This window comes from Eptesicus fuscus, chromosome 6, assembly GCF_027574615.1.
Source record: "Eptesicus fuscus isolate TK198812 chromosome 6, DD_ASM_mEF_20220401, whole genome shotgun sequence".
In the NCBI taxonomy this organism is placed as follows: Eukaryota; Metazoa; Chordata; class Mammalia; order Chiroptera; family Vespertilionidae; genus Eptesicus; species Eptesicus fuscus.
In genome coordinates, this window is record NC_072478.1 from 5,100,496 (window position 1) to 5,119,325 (window position 18,830).

The following is an 18,830-nucleotide window of genomic DNA, read 5'->3' on the forward strand; positions in this document are numbered from 1 at the left end:
CTTCTATTTGCTTACTCCCAATTTGTTAAGAAATTTTGATTCAAGAATAAAGTATATTATACAAAACAGCAATAAAACAAATTTTAGACCATGGATTTCTTGACTTATTATTTATTAGTTGACATTCAATTTTCTAAAAAAACCTATATAAAGGATAGTTATATATACTTTTGGTCAAATACAATCAAATTAAGTATTGTTTCTACTAAAGTAAATACTCGATTTTGTTTTAGGGGGTATATGGTTAGGTACTAAGTTGAATCTGCATACCTGAGTGATACCATGTTTCCGAGTTCTGCTGGTAAACTCCGGATTTTGTTTGAGGACAGGTCCAGATACACCAGATTGTGAAGCTTGGCAATGTCTGAAGGAATACGGGACAGGAAATTGTCACTCAGATGCAAAGCTGTCAGGTGAGTAAGTGACCACAAAGATGAGCTCAAGCTTCTTACTCTTCCTGTAAAAACAACAACAAAAATAGGGGTAAGATTATAGTATTTTCTATAATTTCATAAGTATACAGAATTAAAATAGCAATAAGTAAGTACCTATCAATAATAACCTTAGCCCTGACCGGTGTGGCTCAGTGGATAGAGCGTCGGCCTGCGGACTCAAGGGTCCCAGGTTCGATTCCGGTCAAGGGCACGTACCTTGGTTGCGGGCACATCCCCAGTCGGGGGTGTGCAGGAGGCAGCTGATCGATGTTTCTAACTCTCTATCCCTCTCCCTTCCTCTCTGTAAAAAAACCAATAAAATATATTTTAAAAAAAATAATAACCTTAAATATGAATGGATTGAATGTTCTAATCTAAAGATATAGGGTAGCTGAATGGATACAAAAACATGACCCAATTATATGCTGTCTACAAAAGACACACCTCAGAACATCGAAGACTCACACAGGAGGAGAATGAAGTGACGGGAAAAAATTTTTCCATACAAATGGAAATGAAAAAAAAAAAAGCTGGGGTAGCAATACTTATATCCGACAAAACAGACTTTAAAAATGTAGGCCACCACAAGATACAACAATGGTCAGTCACTACATAATACTAAAGGGATCAATCCAACAAGAGGATATAACCCAGGTAAACATATATGCACCCAATATAAGAGCACCTAACATATAAAAAAAAACTTCCAGGGGACTTTAAGGGAGAGATAGACAACAATACAGCCACAGTAGGGGACTTTAACACCCTGCTGACTTCACTGGATAGATCTTTCAGACAAAAACTTAACAAGGACACACTGGATCAGATGGATTTAATAGACATTTATAGAACATTTCACATTCTGGAGAGGGAAGTTCATAGTACTACAGGCCTACCTCAAAAATTAAGAAAAATCATTAGACTATTTAACCCTACAACTTAAAGAATTAGAAAGAGAACAACAAGAAAAACCTAGAGCAGAAGGAAGGAAATAATAAAGATTAGAGCAGAAATAAATGACACAGAGACTAAAAAAAAAATACAAAAAGAAATTAATGAAACCAAGAGCTTGTTCTTTGCAAGGATAAACAAAATTGATGAACTGTTAGCCAGACTCATCAAGAAACAAAAGAGAGGCCCCAAATAAATAAAAAATCAGAAACAAAAGCAGTGAAGTAACCACTGACACCATAGAAACACAAAAGATTATACGGAAATACTATTTGCCAACCAGCTGGACAATATGGATGAAATGGACAAGTTCCTAGAAAAATACAATCTATCAAAACCAAATCAGGAAGAATCGGAAAACCTGAAGAGGCCAATAACAACTGATGAAATAAAAGTAGTAATCAAAAAATGCCAGCAAACAAAATCCCAGGTCCGGATGGCTTCACAGGAGTTTTACCAAACATTCAAAGAAGAACTAACACTTATCCTCCTCAAACAATTCCAAAAAAATCCAAGAGGAGGGAACACTTCCAAACTCTTTTAATGAGGCCAGCATTATCCTAATTCCAAAACCAGATAAAGACACTACAAAGAAAGAGATTACAGGCCAATATCCCTGATGAACATAGATGCTAAAATCCTCAACAAAATTCTAGCAAATCAGATCTGGCATTACATTAGAAAGATCATACACCATGACCAAGTGGGATTTATTCCAGGAATGTAAGGCTGATACAATATTCGCAAATCAATAAACAAGATACATCACATAAATAAACGGAAAGACAAAATCACATGATCATATCAATAGATGCAGAAAAAGCATTTGCCAAAATTCAACACCCATTTTTTATAAAAACTCTCAGCAGCCCTAACCGGTTTGGCTGAGTGGATGGAGCATCGGCCTGCGGACTGAAGGGTCCCAGGTTCGATTCCGGTCAAGGGCGTGTATCTTGGTTGGGGGCACATCCCCAGTGGGGAGTGTGCAAGAGGTAGCTGATTGATGTTTCTCTCTCACTGATGTTTCTAACACTCTATCCCTCTCCCTTCCTCTCTGTAAAAAAATCAATAAATTATATTAAAAAAAAAAAAAACCTCTCAGCAAAGTGGGAATAGAGGGAGCATATCTCAACACGATAAAGGCCATATGACAGACCTACAGCCAACATCAGACTCAATGGGCAAAAACTAAAACCATTTCCCCTAAGAACAGGAATAAGATAAGGATGTCTGCTTTCACCACTCTTATTTAACACGAGAGGCGTGGTACACAAAATTCGTGCACTGGGGGGTGGGAAGGGGGGAGGAGGAGTGTCTCCTCAACCCGGCCTGCATCCTCTCGTAGTCTGGGACCCCTCAGGGGATGCCCGCCTGCTGACTTAGGCTTGTTCCCATCCCTCTCTCAGTCTGGGACCCCTTGCTCCTTACCCGCCTGCTTGCTGCTCCTTACCACTTGGCTCACTACTCCTAGCGCTGCCAGGGAGGCAGGTGAGGCTCCTGCTACCGCTACTGCGCTTGCCAGCCATGAACCCTATCTTTCTGTGTAGCTGTCTGAGGGCCAACTGCTCTCTTCCTTCTCATTTGGGGTGAGCAGCATGTGAGGGCAGAGCGTGCTGTTGTGGAACATAGAGGGCTGCCCAGAGCTGAGGGGAGTGGTCGGGCCCATGGGGTGAAAGATGGACACAGAGGACACTATCTCACCCTATGTGAGGCGGGCTGCCGGCCTTCATCTGCCTGACCCCACCCAGGGAGGGACCGAACAGGGTGTCTGCCTTTCCATTCTCCATTCTTCTATCTGTGACACCTGTCACCATTGCCAGGCCTCCCCCAAAGTGAATTCAGCTCAATCCCTGAATGTAAAAGGGCATGGGGGGAGGGGAGCTCCACTCCAGTGTCCCGATTTCCAGTGACAGGACCTGGTCTCAGGACGGTGGCCACAGCTGCAGAACATAGATCTGTTTCAAGAAAAGTTGGGAATGCAGACTTAAGTATGGGCCCCTATTCCAAAAGGTGGCAGTTTATTCACATTGTGACAAAGACACCTTCAAGAGTAACATAAGTGGGTAAAGTCAGGGCCAAAAAGGGCCATTTCCTCATCCAATCTCTCTGAGGTGTGTGGACAGAACCAAGTCTCAGCTCTTCGCAGGACACTTTGGGGTTTTTTTAAGCCTAAAGGACCGTAGTTTGTCTCCATTCTTATTCATTGGGATTTTTTCATCGTTGGATAAAAGGATATGTACATTGGGGCAATCCTCTCAAGATACAATATTCCAGTTGCACCCATGTGACGATGACAGCGCCCCTCAGAGGGAGGGAGCCAACAGATGGGGAGCAGGGAATTCTGAAAACCAAAGCAAAGGTTCAGAACACGGAAAAAGTCCTTAGTGTTCTGCTGAGAAACTTGGACTCCTTGCTCTGCGGTCACACAACTGTCACACGCCAGGCAGTCACTCAGAAATATCTTCGCATTGGCCAACTTATGGAATTCTCCCTTTTCTCCGTTCTCCTGAGCGGACTCTGGATGTTGACTGTGGCATTCTCTTGGTCATCGTTTTGTTTTTTCAAAACATTACAAAGTTTATATGAATATAACATACAAAGATGCAGCCTCCTTTGTAGGAACAGGGAAGTAAGGGGTGGTTAAGCAAGGCACACGGAGCTGCAAAAAGCACCAGCTGTGGGGAGGACCAAAGGGGAGAGGAGGTTGGTACTGGGGGCCAAGGCCACAGAGCCATTGCTGGGGAAGTAGGGATCCCCTCTGAGTACCATGTTCGGAGGCTGAACTAATTGGTCAAGCTGAGGCAGAGGCGGGTGGCCATATCAGCCATCTTTGGTGCTGTTTACCCTTCCCCACCCCAGCTCTGTTGTAAAACCCCAGAGCCCTGGATTCCAAAGGCTCCATCCAGAGCAGAGGCCATGGAAGGGGGTGAGAGGAAGTGAGTAGGACAAGTTTGAAAGCCGATATGCCTGTGTGCTGAGGGCTGGCCAGAGACAGAGGTGAGAAGTAGCAGGGGAAGGGCTCTCATACATACCCTTCTGTGGGGGCCACAGGTAAAGGAGACCAGGTGAGTAGAGTAGGGATGGGGCACCATGGCCCCAGCCTCTTAGGCATCCCTGTCTGTCCTCTGCAGTGTACATGGAGGAAAGGGGCTGCCTCTGAGGAGGGGCCAGGCAAGGCCAGGTGACCATCTTGAGTTCTGGCTGAGGTGATGGTCCTCATCCTGAGATGCCTTCTAACTGGTGATGGACCCAGGCCTGACTCCGCTGCCACCGCTGCCACCACCAGGACCCAGGCCTGACTCCCGCCACTGCTGTCACCGCTGCTGCCAGGATCCAGGCCTGACTCCCACCACCACCACCACCACCACCACCACCGGGACCCAGGTGTTCTGTCGTCTGTCTGGTCGTGACGGCCATAGGCTATTATTAATATAGACTACAGGCCAGGTGCATGAAATTCGTGCACTGGGGGGGGGGGGGGGCGGTGTCCCTCAGCCCATCCTGCACCCACTCCAATCTGGGATCCCTAGGGCGGAATCGGGCCTAAACTGGCAGTAGGACATCCCTCTCACGATCTGGGACCGCTGGCTCCTAACCGCTCGCCTGCCTGCCTGCCTGATTGACCCTAATAGCTTTTGCCTGCCAGCCTGATCACCCCCTAACCACTCCCCTGCCGGCCTGATCGTCCCCAACTGCCCTTCCCTGCTGGCCTGGTCTCCCCCAACTGCCCTCCCCTGCAGGCCTGATCTCACCCCCAACTGCCCTCCCCTGCCGGCCTATTGCCCCCAACTGCCCTCCCCTGCTGTCCTAGTCGCCCCCAACTGCCCTCTCCTGCAAGCCTGGTCTCCGCCCACTGCCCTCCTCTGCAGGCCTGGTCCCCCCCAACTGCCCTTCCCTGGCGGCCTGATCTCGCCCCCAACTGCCCTCCTCTGCCAGCCAATTTGGTTCTGATTAGTCAGTTTCTATGCCAGTCAGCATCAAAAGCTCCACCTCCTAGGCAGCAATTGACTCCTCATAGTTGATCCAGATTTAGTTCTGATTGGTCAGTTTCTATGCCAGTCAGCGTCAAAAGTTCCGCCTCCTAGGCAGCCACTGGCTCCTCACACTTCACCCAAATTTGGTTCTGATTGGTCGGTTTCTATGCCAGTCAGAGTCTCTGGGCCTATCAATGGGGCCTGATCAGAAAGACGGGGCTGATCAGCAGTCCCGGTGGAGGCCTGGAGAGAAATGGAGGCTCGGCTGCTGGCCAGGCCCGGAGAGAGAGAGAGGCAAGTGCTGATCAAGAGCTGCCACAGAGGCTACGGATCAGACTCTGCTTCTCTCTTCAGGCCTCTCACCGGGCCTGATTTGCAGCCCCCCTCAGCAGTCAGTGCTGGGTCACCGTGCCTGCTGCCGTAGCAGTCAGTGCTGGGTCGCCATGGCAACCTAGCACTGACTGGAGGACTGACTTCTGGTTGGTCGAGCCTCTGGTCATGATGGACCCAGGGTTTTTATACATTAGGATAGCACTGGAAGTCCTAGCCATAGCGATCAGACAAGAAGAAATAAAAGGCATCCAAATTGGAATGAAGTAAAACGCTCATTATTCATAGATGACATGATATTATATATAGAAAACCCTAAAAACTCAACCAAAAAACTACTAGATATAATAAATGAATTTGTCGATGTAGCAGGATACAAAATCTTCAACTAAAAATTGATGGCTTTTTTATATACTACTAATGATTTTCAGAAAGAGAAACAGAACAAGCAATCCCATTTACCAGTGCAACAAAAATATTAAAATACTTAGGAATAAACTTAACCAAGGAGGCAAAAGACCTGTATTAGGAAAACCACAGGATGTTGAAAAAAGAGATAGAAGAAGATATAAACAAGTGGAAGAATATACCATGTTCATGGATTGGTAGAATCAACATCATTAACCTTTTGCACTCGGATGTCGAGTGTGACTCGACACGGTTAGCATTAGAATAAAGGAATCGAGAAAAAAGCAAGCAAGTACAAAGGGTTAAAATGTCCATACTACACAAGGCAATCTACAGATTCAATGCAATCCCTATTAAAATACCAACAGCATAGTTCATAGAGCTAGAACAAATACATCAAAAATTTATATGGAACCAAAAAAGACCCCGAATAGCCGCAGCAATCTTGAAAAAGAAGAACAAAGTTGGAGGAATCACAATATCAGATTTCAAGTTATACTACAAAGCCACTGTAATGAAAGCAGCCTGGTACTGGCATAAGAACAGGCATATAGATTAATGGAACAGAACAGAGAACCCAGAAATTAACCCAAGCCATTACACTTAATTAATATTTGACAACGGAGGCAAGAGTATATAATGGAGTCAATACAGTCTCTTCAATAAATGGTGTTGGGAAAATTGGACAGATACAAACAAATCAAACTTGACCACCAACTTACACCATACACAAGAATAAACTCAAAATGGATAAAAGACTTAAATGTAAGTTGTGAAATCATAAAAACCCTAGAAGAAACCATAGGCACCAAAATCTCAGACATCTCTCATGGCAATATATTTATTGATACAGCTCATAGGGCAATGGAAACTAAGGAGAAAATTAAAAACTGGGACTACATAAAAATAAAAGGCTTCTGCACAGCAAAAGAAACCATCAACAAAGTGAAAAGGGAGCCCACTGTATGGGAGAACATATTTGGCAATGATACATCTGATAAAGGGTTAATATCCAAAATATATAAGGAAGTCATACAATTTAACAAAAAAGACAAACAATCCAATTAAAAAACGGGCAAAGGACCGAAGTAGACACTTCTCCAAAGTGGTCAAGAGATACATGAAAAAATGTTCAGTCACTGATCATCAGAGAAATGCAAATTAAAATGACCATGAGATATCACCTCACATCTGTTAGAATGGCTCCCATCAACAAATCAACAAATGACAAATGCTGGCAAAGATGTGGAGAAAAGGGAACCCTAGTGCACTGCTGGTGGGAATGCAAACTGGTGCAGCCATTATGGAAAACAGTGTAGAATTTCCTCAAAAAATTAAATATGGAACTGCCATTTGACCCAGTGATCCCACTTCTAGGAATATATACTAAGAAACCTTAACCTTTTGCACTCAGATTTCGAGTGTGACTCGACACGGTTAGCATTAGAATAAAGGAATCGAGAAAAAAGGAAGTGAGTGCAAAGGGTTAAAGACCAATAAAAAAGAATGTATGCACTCCTATGTTCACAGAGCACAATTTATAATAGCTAACATGTGGAAACAACCCAAGTGCCCATCAGTTGATGAGTGGATAAAAAGCTCTGATACATTTATACCATGGAATACTATGCAGCAGTAAAAAGAATGAATCTCTTACCCTTTGAGATAGCATGAAGGGACCTGGAGAATATTATGCTAAATGATATAAGTCAGTAAGAGAAAGACAAGTATCACATGATTTCACTCATATGTGGAATCTAAATTAAAAAATAAACTGATGAACAGATTGGATCCAGAGACATGGAAGCATGGAATAGAGTGCAGAACCTCAGAGCGAAGGCAGGGGAGAGTGGGTAGGCGGGAGGTAATCAATCAAGAACCTTGAATGCATATATGCCTGGCCCATGGACCCAGACAATGGGGTAGTGAAGGCCTGGTACAGAGGTGGGTTGGAGGGAGTGAATGGGGGAAAAAGGGAACATATGTAATACTTTCAACAATAATTATTTTAAAAATAATAATCTTACTAATAAAAGCCTCGGTGGTCCTCACACCGTGATGCCCTCATGCTGTCACAAGATGAGTATGTGCACAGTTGAGGCGGGGCCTGGCGGCCACTGTGCAGCCTCCACTGGGGTTCCTGCAGCCCCACGTGCGCCGTGGAGGTGGGAACCCCGGCTCCGGACTACCTCTTTGGGGCAATCCATCGAGGAGCCCCAGATGGGTGGGTGAGGCCTACCTCTTTGGAGCAATCAATCACCGGGCTCCTGCACTGTGAGAGGGCACAGGCCAGGCTGGGGGACCCTTCCCGCCTGAGTGCACGAATTTCATGCACTGGGCCTCTAGTAAATAAAAATAAAAATCAGGAGAGGTAAACCAACCTCAATGGCTGGTCTGAGGAGGGAGTTTGAGCTTACTCACTCATTAGGCTAACCAAAAATTGTGAGCTAACAAGGGAAGAATATTATCACTAGTGCACAAAATTCATACATGGGATGGAGGTGTCCCCTCAGCCCAGCCTGCACCTTCTCCAATCTGGGACATCCCTCGTGCAATTCGGGACCGCTGGCTCCTAACCTCTTGCCTGCCTACCGGCCTGATTACCCCTAACTGCCTCTGCCTCGGCCCCCGGTACCGTGGCTTTGTCCAAAAGGACGTTGGGAAGATGTCCGGTCTAATTAGCATATTACCCTTGTATTAGTATAGATTATTTTCAATTTGATTACAGTATAACATTTTTCTACCTAGACCTGGCAGTTATAGTTTGTGTATTAGTTATTTATACTGGTACACTCCCTTCTTCTCACCCATTAATATGCTGTAAGCTCCAGTATGAGAGGGTCTGTGATTTTTCATTTATATATCTTCCATATGCCTAGTATAGCACCTGGCAAAATATTGTACATAGCACATGTATGTTTGCTGCATTACATTTAAAAAAAAAATCAAGGACAGAAAGAAGTGGAAACTTACTCTGTATTATTTCAGAAAAGTATGGGGAGGCATATTAGGCCAACATTAACCAAAACTTCTTTAGCACTGGTTGCTTCAGAAGTAATGTCCCTTCATCACCTTTGAAGTATTAAAAAAAAATGCTGCATGTCCACTGGCAAGAAAGCTGGGGATATCCTCTGTGGTCTGGGAGCCCACATTTTCTTGGAAAATGTCTAGGAAGCACTAAAGGTAGAAAGGAACTTTGAGATCTACTTCAAATTTGTAAGATTCTGTTCTTGGACAGGACTGTCCTTGGGAGACTCAGACTAAAAAAAGCAAGTGAAGAAAGTGAGGAGAAACAACTCTATCCCAGAACTTATACTAGAATAAGCAGGTCCAACCCCACTGGAAATCTGTAAGTTGATAATGCAAAAGCTCAATCCTACTCTATCAGAGAATTAAGTACCAGAACAAACCTTTGCACATGAGGCATTTCACATAAGTTATTTTCATTTCATCCTTGACATTATTCCAATTTTACAAAAGGACACTGGTACTGAGAGCATAAACAATGAATGGGCCCTAGCTGGTTTGGCTCAGTGGATAGAGCGTCAGCCTGCGGACTAAAGGGTCCCAGGCTCGATTCTGGCCAAGGGCACATGCCCGGGGTGCAGGCTCGATTCCCAGTAGGGGGTGTGCAGAAGGTACCCAGTCAATGATTCTCTCTCATCATTGATGTTTCTATCTCTCTCTCCCTTTCCCTGCCTCTTTGAAATCAATAAGTATATTAAAAAAAACACACAAAACAACATACACACAATGGATTTTGCACTTTGACTCAAACCATGTTCTTCCCACTGAACCTTCCTGCTTCCAAGATAAATTAGCACTGGTAAAATACAACATTGCTACTTTTATGAACTGGCATAAAAAACTTAATTTCCTACCCATGTCTGAATTTCCATACCATAAATTTATGCTTGCATGTCTGTCTTACCACTTATTTCAAGTTCTGCCCAGTGTGATTTCTTTCCATTCGCTGCTTCCTCAGTGGACATAATTGTGTACATCTTCCGAGGGTCAGGGGGCTCGTATTTTTCTTTGGGCATGCCTGTTGAATTAAGAAAAGAAACTAATCAGTACTATGAAGAATCAAATAACTGAAAAGAACAGCTTTTAAAAAAATAGACACCCATATTATAATCTCTAAATACCATTTCCCATTAGGAGCTCCTTGGAGAAATGGAGGATTGAACAAGTTAACTGTAAAAAACATTTCTGAGAACCAGACAAAGTTGAGAAACTAAATATAAGTTAATATTAAAGGACTATTGTTCATTTTGCTTGTGGGTGTTTTTGTGTTGTTTTTTTAATCCTTACCTGTTATAGACAAATTCTGAAATATTTAAGTGGAATGAAATTTCACTCTTCCCCCAAACTTCCTGCCCAGTTTTACTTCACTTTCGTCATTTGGATGAACCATAACCCACTTTAACCAACTCTCTGCCTGCGCAGCTAAACATAGCTAGAGAAAAACTTACCATCATGTCAATTTATAGTAGAGAGCCAGTCAGCAATCATTTCCCTCAAATGGACTCATTACGCGGACCAGAAATTACACTGTAAATTCTCCTAGCCCCTTCTACTTGACTTCTCCCAAATCTCCAACACTCATCCCTCCATCTTCCTGCTCTTTTATTTTCTCAATGAAAAAGAAAACCAGAAGAGGCCTTTTTCTGAACTCTGACCTATGCCCATCTACTCTTTTTTACTAGGGACAAAGTGCCTGCCCTCTTAGCACTTTATTCTACCCCATCACCTTGCCTACAAGGACATTTCTTAGCAATTTGCTCCAATGTCAAATTTTCCCTCCATATCAGAACTTTATCTTCTATACATATACATGGTACATTTTCCTCTATTAAAAAAAAAAAAGTCTTAACCTTATTTCTCCCTCTAGTTTTCACACTTTTTTCTCTCATCCTCTTTACAAGCAAAAATCCTCAAGAATGTGTATGCTATCAGTCTCCTAGTCTTCTTCTCCCAGTTAAACCCACCCAAATCAGTACATGCTTTTAACATTCCATCAAAAACTGCCAAGAAGAAAACCAGGGACCTCACATTGTTTTATCCAAAGGTCATTTCTCAGACCTTCTACTTGTTCTCTGATCAACACTGATGTAGATAATCACTCCCTCCTAGAAACATCTCTTTCACTTGGTTTCTAGGATATCTTTCTCTTGGTTTTCCTCTTAATCTCTCTAGATTTAGTCTTTTGTTAGTTCTGTCTACAGAGTTGAAATTAACTCCACTTTACCAACAGAAACCTGAAGTTCAAAAAGGTTTAAGCAATTTAACCAGTGCAACAAGATTGGGAAGGTAACAGAATCAGGCTTTGAATATGTCCAACTAAAAATTAAAGCTACTGTTTAAGTGAAATAACCCAATCACAAAAATTTCACTTATATGAGGTACTCAGAATAGTCAAAATCAGAGGCAAAAAGTAGAATGAAAGTTGCCAGGGACTGGGGAAAGAATGGGAAATAACTGTTGATTGGGAAAGTCTTCTTGTAAGACTCAGTTTTACAAGAAGAGTTATGGAGATGGCAATGGTTACACAATATTATGCATGTGATAACACTGAACACTACACTTAAAAATGTAGTTAAAATGGTAAATTTTAAAAAATATGTTTTTATTGATTTAGAGAAAGAGGAAGGGGGTGAGAAACATCAATGTGAGAGAGAAACATCAAGGGGTTGCCTCCTGTATGCACCCTGACAGGGGACCGACTTGCAACCTGAGCATGTGCCTGACCAGGAACTGAACTGGTGACCTTTCAGTACATGGAATGACACTCAACCAACTGAACAACACTGGCCAGGGCTAAAATTGTAAATCTTATGTTAAGTATATTTTCCCATAATAAAAAAACTGGGGAAAAGTTAAAGTTACTTTCTTTATGCTGTGCTTCCTCCCTACTGATGGGACGTAGTGCTATTTTTCAAACACAGAAATGGTCTTTGTGCAGTGAAAACGCAGAAAAAAGAAAGCCATCCCCAAAGCTGTTTGAACAAAGAATATAAATGGTCGGAATAATCATCTGCACAAGAAACAGCAGATCTTTTTCTTTGTTTTGTTAAATATTGATTTAAAAACTGTCTTCGTATATGTTAATTTCTTCAGAATAGAACTGACTTTATTTATAGCCGCATACAAAATACTTAACACTGAACTATACTGTTAACAACTGTTCCCATTCTGTCTAGAGGACATTCTGGCAAAACAAGTGCGCTTTCTGAATAATATGGATATGCCAGTAATCACATAGAAAACATAAAATGTGGTATAAGACTACCAGAATTTGATAACATCCTTTAAGATCACACCAATGCCATTATTCTGATCAGAGTCTATTTAAAAAACAATCATTTGATCATTATAGGCTTATCCAAATAGAATTTAATAATGAAGAAATTGCTCTGTTGAGCTGAGGTTAGTATTTCGGTCCTAATTAATTCTTAACCACTTTTACTTCTTAGTGAAAAGTTCAGAAGTCTGATTTACCAATCTCATATAAGCTTAATGTAAATCAATATCCAGAGTGGGATCACACCTCTAAGAATCAATAAAAGTGTACTGAACTAAGAAACCTGAAAACCAGGACTTGGGGGTCATTCCATCGTAGTCATGATGGAAGGAACCTGTAAACCTATTGTTGCTTAAATAGGGTATAAAGTCAATAGTGTTGTAATGACAGTATGATGCCAGATGGGTACTAGAAACACCGGAGAACTCTTTGTAAAGTATATGACAAAATCCAACACCCTTTCTTGATAAAAACTCTCAGCAACGTGGGAATAGAGGGAACATACCTCAACACAATAAAAGCCTCATATGACAAACCTACAGCCAACATCATACTCAATGGGCAAAAACTAAACTTATTTCCCCTAAGAACAGGAACAAGACAGGGATGCCCAATTTTACCACCCTTGTTCGATATAGTACTGGAAGTGCTAGCCATAGTGATCAGACACAAAGAAGAAATAAAAGGCATCCAAATTGGAAAAGAAGAAATAAAACTGTACTTATTCGCAGATGACATGATACTATACATAGAAAACCCCAAAGACTTCATCAAAAAACTACCAGACTTAATAAATGAATTTGGTAATGTAGCAAGATACAAAATTAACACCAGAAACCCATGGCTTTTTTATACACCAATAATGTACTCACAGAAAGAAAAATGAAAAAAAACAAAAAAAAAACAAAAACAATCCCATTTACCATTGCACCAAAAAAATTAAGATACCTAGGAATAAACTTAAGACATAAAAGACCTTTACTCAGAAAACTACAGGGCATTGAAAAAAGAAATAGAAGACGACATAAACAAACAGAAGAACATACCATGTTCATGGATTGGTAGAATCAACATCATTAAAATGTCCATACTACCCAAAACAATCTACAGATTCAATGCAATCCCCATTAAAATACCAACGGCATATTTCAAAGATCTAGAACAAACTCTCTAAAAATTCATCTGGAATAAAAAAAGACCCTGAATAGCCACAGCAATCCTGAGAAAGAAAAACAAAGTTGGAGGGATCACACCAACAGATATCAAGACATATTACAAAGCCACTGTTCTCAAAATTGCCTGGTACGGGCACAAGAACAGACATATAGACCAATGGAACCAAAAAGAGAACCCAGAAATCAACCCAAGCCATTATGCTCAATATTTGACAAAGGAGGCAAGAGCACACAATGGAGTCAAAACAGTCTCTTTAATAAATGGTGCTGGGAAATTTGGTCAAATACATAAAAAATAAATAAATAAGTAAATCACCAACTTACACCATACACAAAAACAAACTCAAAATGGCTAAAGGACTTGAATGTAAGACAGGAAACCATAAAAATCCTACAAGACTCCATAGGCAGCAAAACAGCAGACATATGTTGTAGCAATATCTTTACAGACACAGCTCCTAGGGCAATGGAGACTAAGGAGAAAATAAACAAATGGGACGATATAAAAATAAAAAGCTTCTGCACAGCAAAAGAAACCATCACAAAACAAGAAAGCCCACTGTATGGGAGAACATTATTTGCCAATGATATTTCTGATAAGGGTTTAATCTCCAAAATTTACAGAGAACTCATACAACTTAACAAAAGGAAGATAAACGATCCAAGATAAACGACCCCAAAAAATGGGCTAAGGATCTAAATAGACACTTTTCAAAAGAGGACATACAGAAGGCCCAGAGACATATGAAAACATGCTCAAAGTCACTAATCATCTGAGAGATGCAAATCAAAACAACAATGAGATACCATCTCACACCTGCCAGGATGGCTATCATCAACAAATCAACAAACAACAAGTGCTGGTGAGGATGCGGAGAAAAAGGAACCCTCCTGCACTGCTGGTGGGAATGCAGACTGGTGCAGCCACTGTGGAAGGCAGTATGGGATTTCCTCAAAAAGTTAAAAATAAAACTCCCATTTGACCCAGTAATCCTACTTCTAGGACTATATCCCAAGAAACCAGAAACACCGATCAGAAAGGATATATGCACCCCTAAGTTCATTGCAGCACAATTTACAATAGCTAAGATTTGGAAAAAGCCTAAGTGCCCATCAGCAGATGAGTGGATTAAAAAACTGGTACATCTGCACAATAGAATACTATGCTGCTGTAAAAAAGAAGGAACTTTTACTATTTGCAACAGCCTGGATGGAACTGGAGAGCATTATGCTACACAAAATAAGCTAGTCACAGAAAGAGAAATATCACATGATCTCACTCATATGTGGGATATAATGATCAACATAATTTGATGAACAAGAATAGATCCAGAGAGAAATGGTAGGGGCCGGGGGAGAGGGTTAGAGAGCAACCAAAGGACTTGTATGCATGCATATTAGCATAACCAATGGACACAGTCACTGGGGCGGTGGGGGCTTGCCCGGGGTAGGAATGGCTGGGGTGGGGTGTCAATTGGGGAAAAAGGATACATATGTAAAACTTTAGACAAAAAAAAAATAGCTAGGCCAGAGTCTGCAGGTATATAGCACCAGACTAGTCACTCTCCTACTCCTCCAATCCTCGCTACTGATCCTGGCAGCATAAAAATCCATCCCCTTCTAGATCTCAGATAAACAGTTTGTCATTACCTTAGGATAATTACTTATCTTGAAGAAACACAGGACATTACTCAGCAGTATAGAAAGTTATACTTTCATTATTAAACATTTTATGACATGGCTTAAAAATACAGAACTATGACCACTCTGAGAAAGTTAGTGTTGCAAATCAGAACTGCAAACAATCACAGAACAAATAAAAGACTATCCTGGAGCATTTAAACGAAAGGTGGCCTAACTGCATACCATAAATTTAGAAAAACTACCATCTACAACAGGGAAAAACATCAGGAATCCATTGTCTGTTCCCCACAATTTCAGAAATGCTGTGTTTATGTGTATGTACATGGGTATAGTGCAGTGAGGGAGCTGGGACAGAACTCATAGGGAGGGGTTATAAGGAATTTATTAGAATCTAAAGTAAAGAGAAAAGAAATAAGACTAGAACAATTAAGGAAGCAGATTGCAATAGAGACATCCATAAAGCCCAGTGTAAAAAGTCACCCCTCCACCCCCACCTGTAGCCCCAAATAGATGAATAGTTCTAGTTACAGCCCTTAAATCTATTTTAACCATTGTCTTGCTAGGAGTAAGTGGGAAGGAACAGCTGCTAGAGACAGGATCATATGGAAAGGGAATAGCAACTTCTTGGTCTAGTTTTTTGTCAGGAACCAAATTTAAGCTCAACCAAAATTGGGGACAAATATTTGAATGTTCCCCATGGGAAAAGAATAGGTAATTACAAAAACCAAACTAAAATCACCAGTCGTAACTGCCCATAGCCAACTAGTATGCCACAGACTGCCTCTCCCCAACCCCATCTGTACTTAACCTTTAAAACAAGACCCTACGGAGAAACCAACAGAAGTGCCTAAGGACCCATCCACACCATCCTATCTAATAAAAAAGTAATATGTAAATTGACCATCACTCCAATATTCAAGATGGCTGCCCCCTATGTGGACACAAGATGGCCAACAGGGAAGGGCAGTTATGGATGATGAGGCCAGCAGGGGAGGGCAGTTGAGAAGTACCAGGCCTTCAGGGGAGGGCAGTTGGGAGGGACCAGGCCTGCAAGAGAGGGAAGTTGGAGACAACCAGCCTGCAGGGGAGGACAGTTGGGGGGGACCAGGCCTACAGGAGAGGGCAGTTGGGGGTGACCAGGCCTGCAAGGGAGGGCAGGTGGGGCGACCAGGCTGGCAGAAGAGGGCAGTACGGGGCAATGGGGCCGGCAGGGGAGGGCAGTTAGGGGTGACCAGGCTGGCAAGGGAGGGAAGATAGGGGTGATCGGGCCAGCAGGAGAGGGCAGTTGGGAGCGACCAAGGCTGCAGGGGATGGCAGTTAGGGGCAACTGGGCCAGCAGGGGAGGGAGTTAGGGGTGACCAGGCTGGCAGGGAGGGAAGTTAGGGGTGACAGGGCCAGCAGGAAAGGGCAGTTGGGGGCGACCAGGCCTGCAGGGGAGGACAGTTAGGGGCAACCAGGCCAGCAGGGGAGGGCAGTTAGGAGCGACCAGGCCAGCAGGGGAGGGCAATTAGGAGTGACCAGGCCAGCAGGGGAGGGCAGTTAGGGGCAAGCAGGCCAGCAGGGGAGCAGTCAGGCGTCGATGAGGCTGGCAGGGAAGTTGTTAAGGGGTGATGAGGCTGGCAGGCAGAAGCAGTTAAGGGTAATCAGGCAGGCAGGCGAGTGGTTGGGAGCCCACAGTCCTGGATTGTGAGAGGGATGTCCGACTGTCCATTTAGGCCCGATCCGGTGGGATTGGGACTAAACGGGCAGTTGGACATCCCTTGAGGTTCCCAGATTGGGGAGGGTGCAGGCTGGGCTGAGGGACACCCCCACCCCCCGAGCACGAATTTCGTGTACCCGGCCTCTAGTAACTAAATAAAAAGCAAATCAACACACAGTAATCAATATCAAACACAAGTTTAACACACAGCATCATAATGCCTATACAAAAATCACTACCAAAAAAACCAAAATACCACAGAAATAGAAAACATTTTCACAAAAAAAGCTTCTCAGGCTTAAAGAACAAAAAAAATAGCCCTGAGCAGGTAGCTCAGTTGATTGGAGCATTGTCCTCCCGTACCCCAAAAAGGTTGCAGGTTCGATCGTGGTAGGGTGCATATGGGAGGCAACTAATTTTTTCTATCAATGTTTCCCTCTCCCCATCCCCTCTCTCTAAAATCAATAAAAACATATCCTCAGGTGAGGATTTAAAAAAAGCAATCAAAACAAAACTCATAAATAAAAATGACAAAGCAGTATGGGACAAGACATACTGAGATAAAAAGGTAGAGTGTAAGCCTAATGGGAAAAATATAAGTATTTGAATATTAGAATCTCTAAAACAAGATTGAGGCAAAGAAAGGCAAGCCACAGAAGAACATATAAATGTATTTCCTACTAACACAAACGGCAAAAAAGACAAAAGAACAGCATAAAAATGATTAACATAACATCTAAGATAGTAATTATCTACCCTGTAACTTAGCAAATCTACCCTTCGGTATTTACCCAAAAGAAATAAAAATATATGTCCACAAGAAGACATTTATATAAAATGTCATCCATAACAGCTTTATTCATGATTGCCAAAAACGGAAAATAACCCAATGTCCATCAACAGTGAAAGGACAATCAAATTGTGATATAGCCACATACAGTGGAACCGCAGTTCTTGAACTTTATTTGTTCGAGAAGTGATTTGTTTGAAAACCAAATCTTTCCCCCCACATTAGAAGAAATGTCAATTGAATTAATCTGTTCCAGACCCCCAAATGATTCCGTTTTAAGCTTTCTTATACACAGTACATGTCTAACGTACTGTTTAGTCTATAAACACTTTAAAAACAAAAATGACATGAAACGTAAATGAAAACTTAACAAAAAGGAATGTGATGTACAGTAAAAAATGAAAATTTACATACACTAGAACTTACCTTTAATGTTGAGAGCTATTGATGACTAAATTTGGAGAGGAGGGGAGGAGGGATGTTATTATTTAGAAGGGGAGTCCCTTCCATAAAATGTCAGGGAGCTCTTCTTGTAGGTTTGTCTCTTTGCTCCGCTACAATTTGCTTCAGGCTCAGCGGGCCTCTGTCTCACTGAAAACCTATACAATGATGTTTGCTTTCACCTGCTTTTTAACACTTGCCTACAGTGAAACAGTGCATTGTCACTGAAGAAGTTTATCGCAGAAGTTACTTGTCAGGGTGATATTTCTCAATAAAACTTTGCATTTCTCCCCATTTCCCAAGCATTTCCTTGATTAATGAAGTAGGAATATCCTCCCTTCCCTCCTCCTCCTCTGAAGAGAGCTCCTCAGCTGCCATCTTTTGCTGCTCACTCTGAAGGTCTTGGGAGTACCTGGGTGGTCAGCTCAGTGTTATGGTCCTCTACCAACTCCTCCACATCATCACATCCATTTCCAAGCCCATGGACTTGTCCAGAGACAAAATATCCTTCACAACAGACGCAGGCTCATCCTCAAAGCTGTCAAGTCTCTTTCAGCAACAATCTCGGACCATAATTTCTTCCAGGCTGATTGCATGGTCCTGGAACACACTAGCCCCCATCCTTTGTCTATGAGCTTCAAGCAAGTGAGTATATTAAAATGTTCCTTCCAGAACACCCT

The 18,830-nt window shown here is 42.3% G+C and overlaps 1 protein-coding gene across 7 annotated transcripts in view; it reads right to left on the reverse strand.

The window, feature by feature from the left end:
- The window catches only part of CNOT6 (CCR4-NOT transcription complex subunit 6), an 89,728-nt gene that overhangs the window by 38,812 nt on the left and 32,086 nt on the right, over positions 1 to 18,830 (reverse strand). For 6 of the 7 annotated variants that reach the window (XM_054717098.1, XM_054717096.1, XM_054717097.1 and 3 more), the window contains exons 2-3: positions 10,029 to 10,142; positions 271 to 457 (exon numbers count right to left, since the gene is read on the reverse strand). In XM_054717098.1, coding sequence (XP_054573073.1) covers positions 271 to 457; positions 10,029 to 10,140 — 299 coding nt within the window. In that variant the 5' untranslated portion in view covers positions 10,141 to 10,142. Of the gene's footprint in view, positions 1 to 270; positions 458 to 10,028; positions 10,143 to 18,135; positions 18,156 to 18,830 lie in introns of those variants that run through there. The other variant, XM_028135412.2, reaches the window with a different exon arrangement.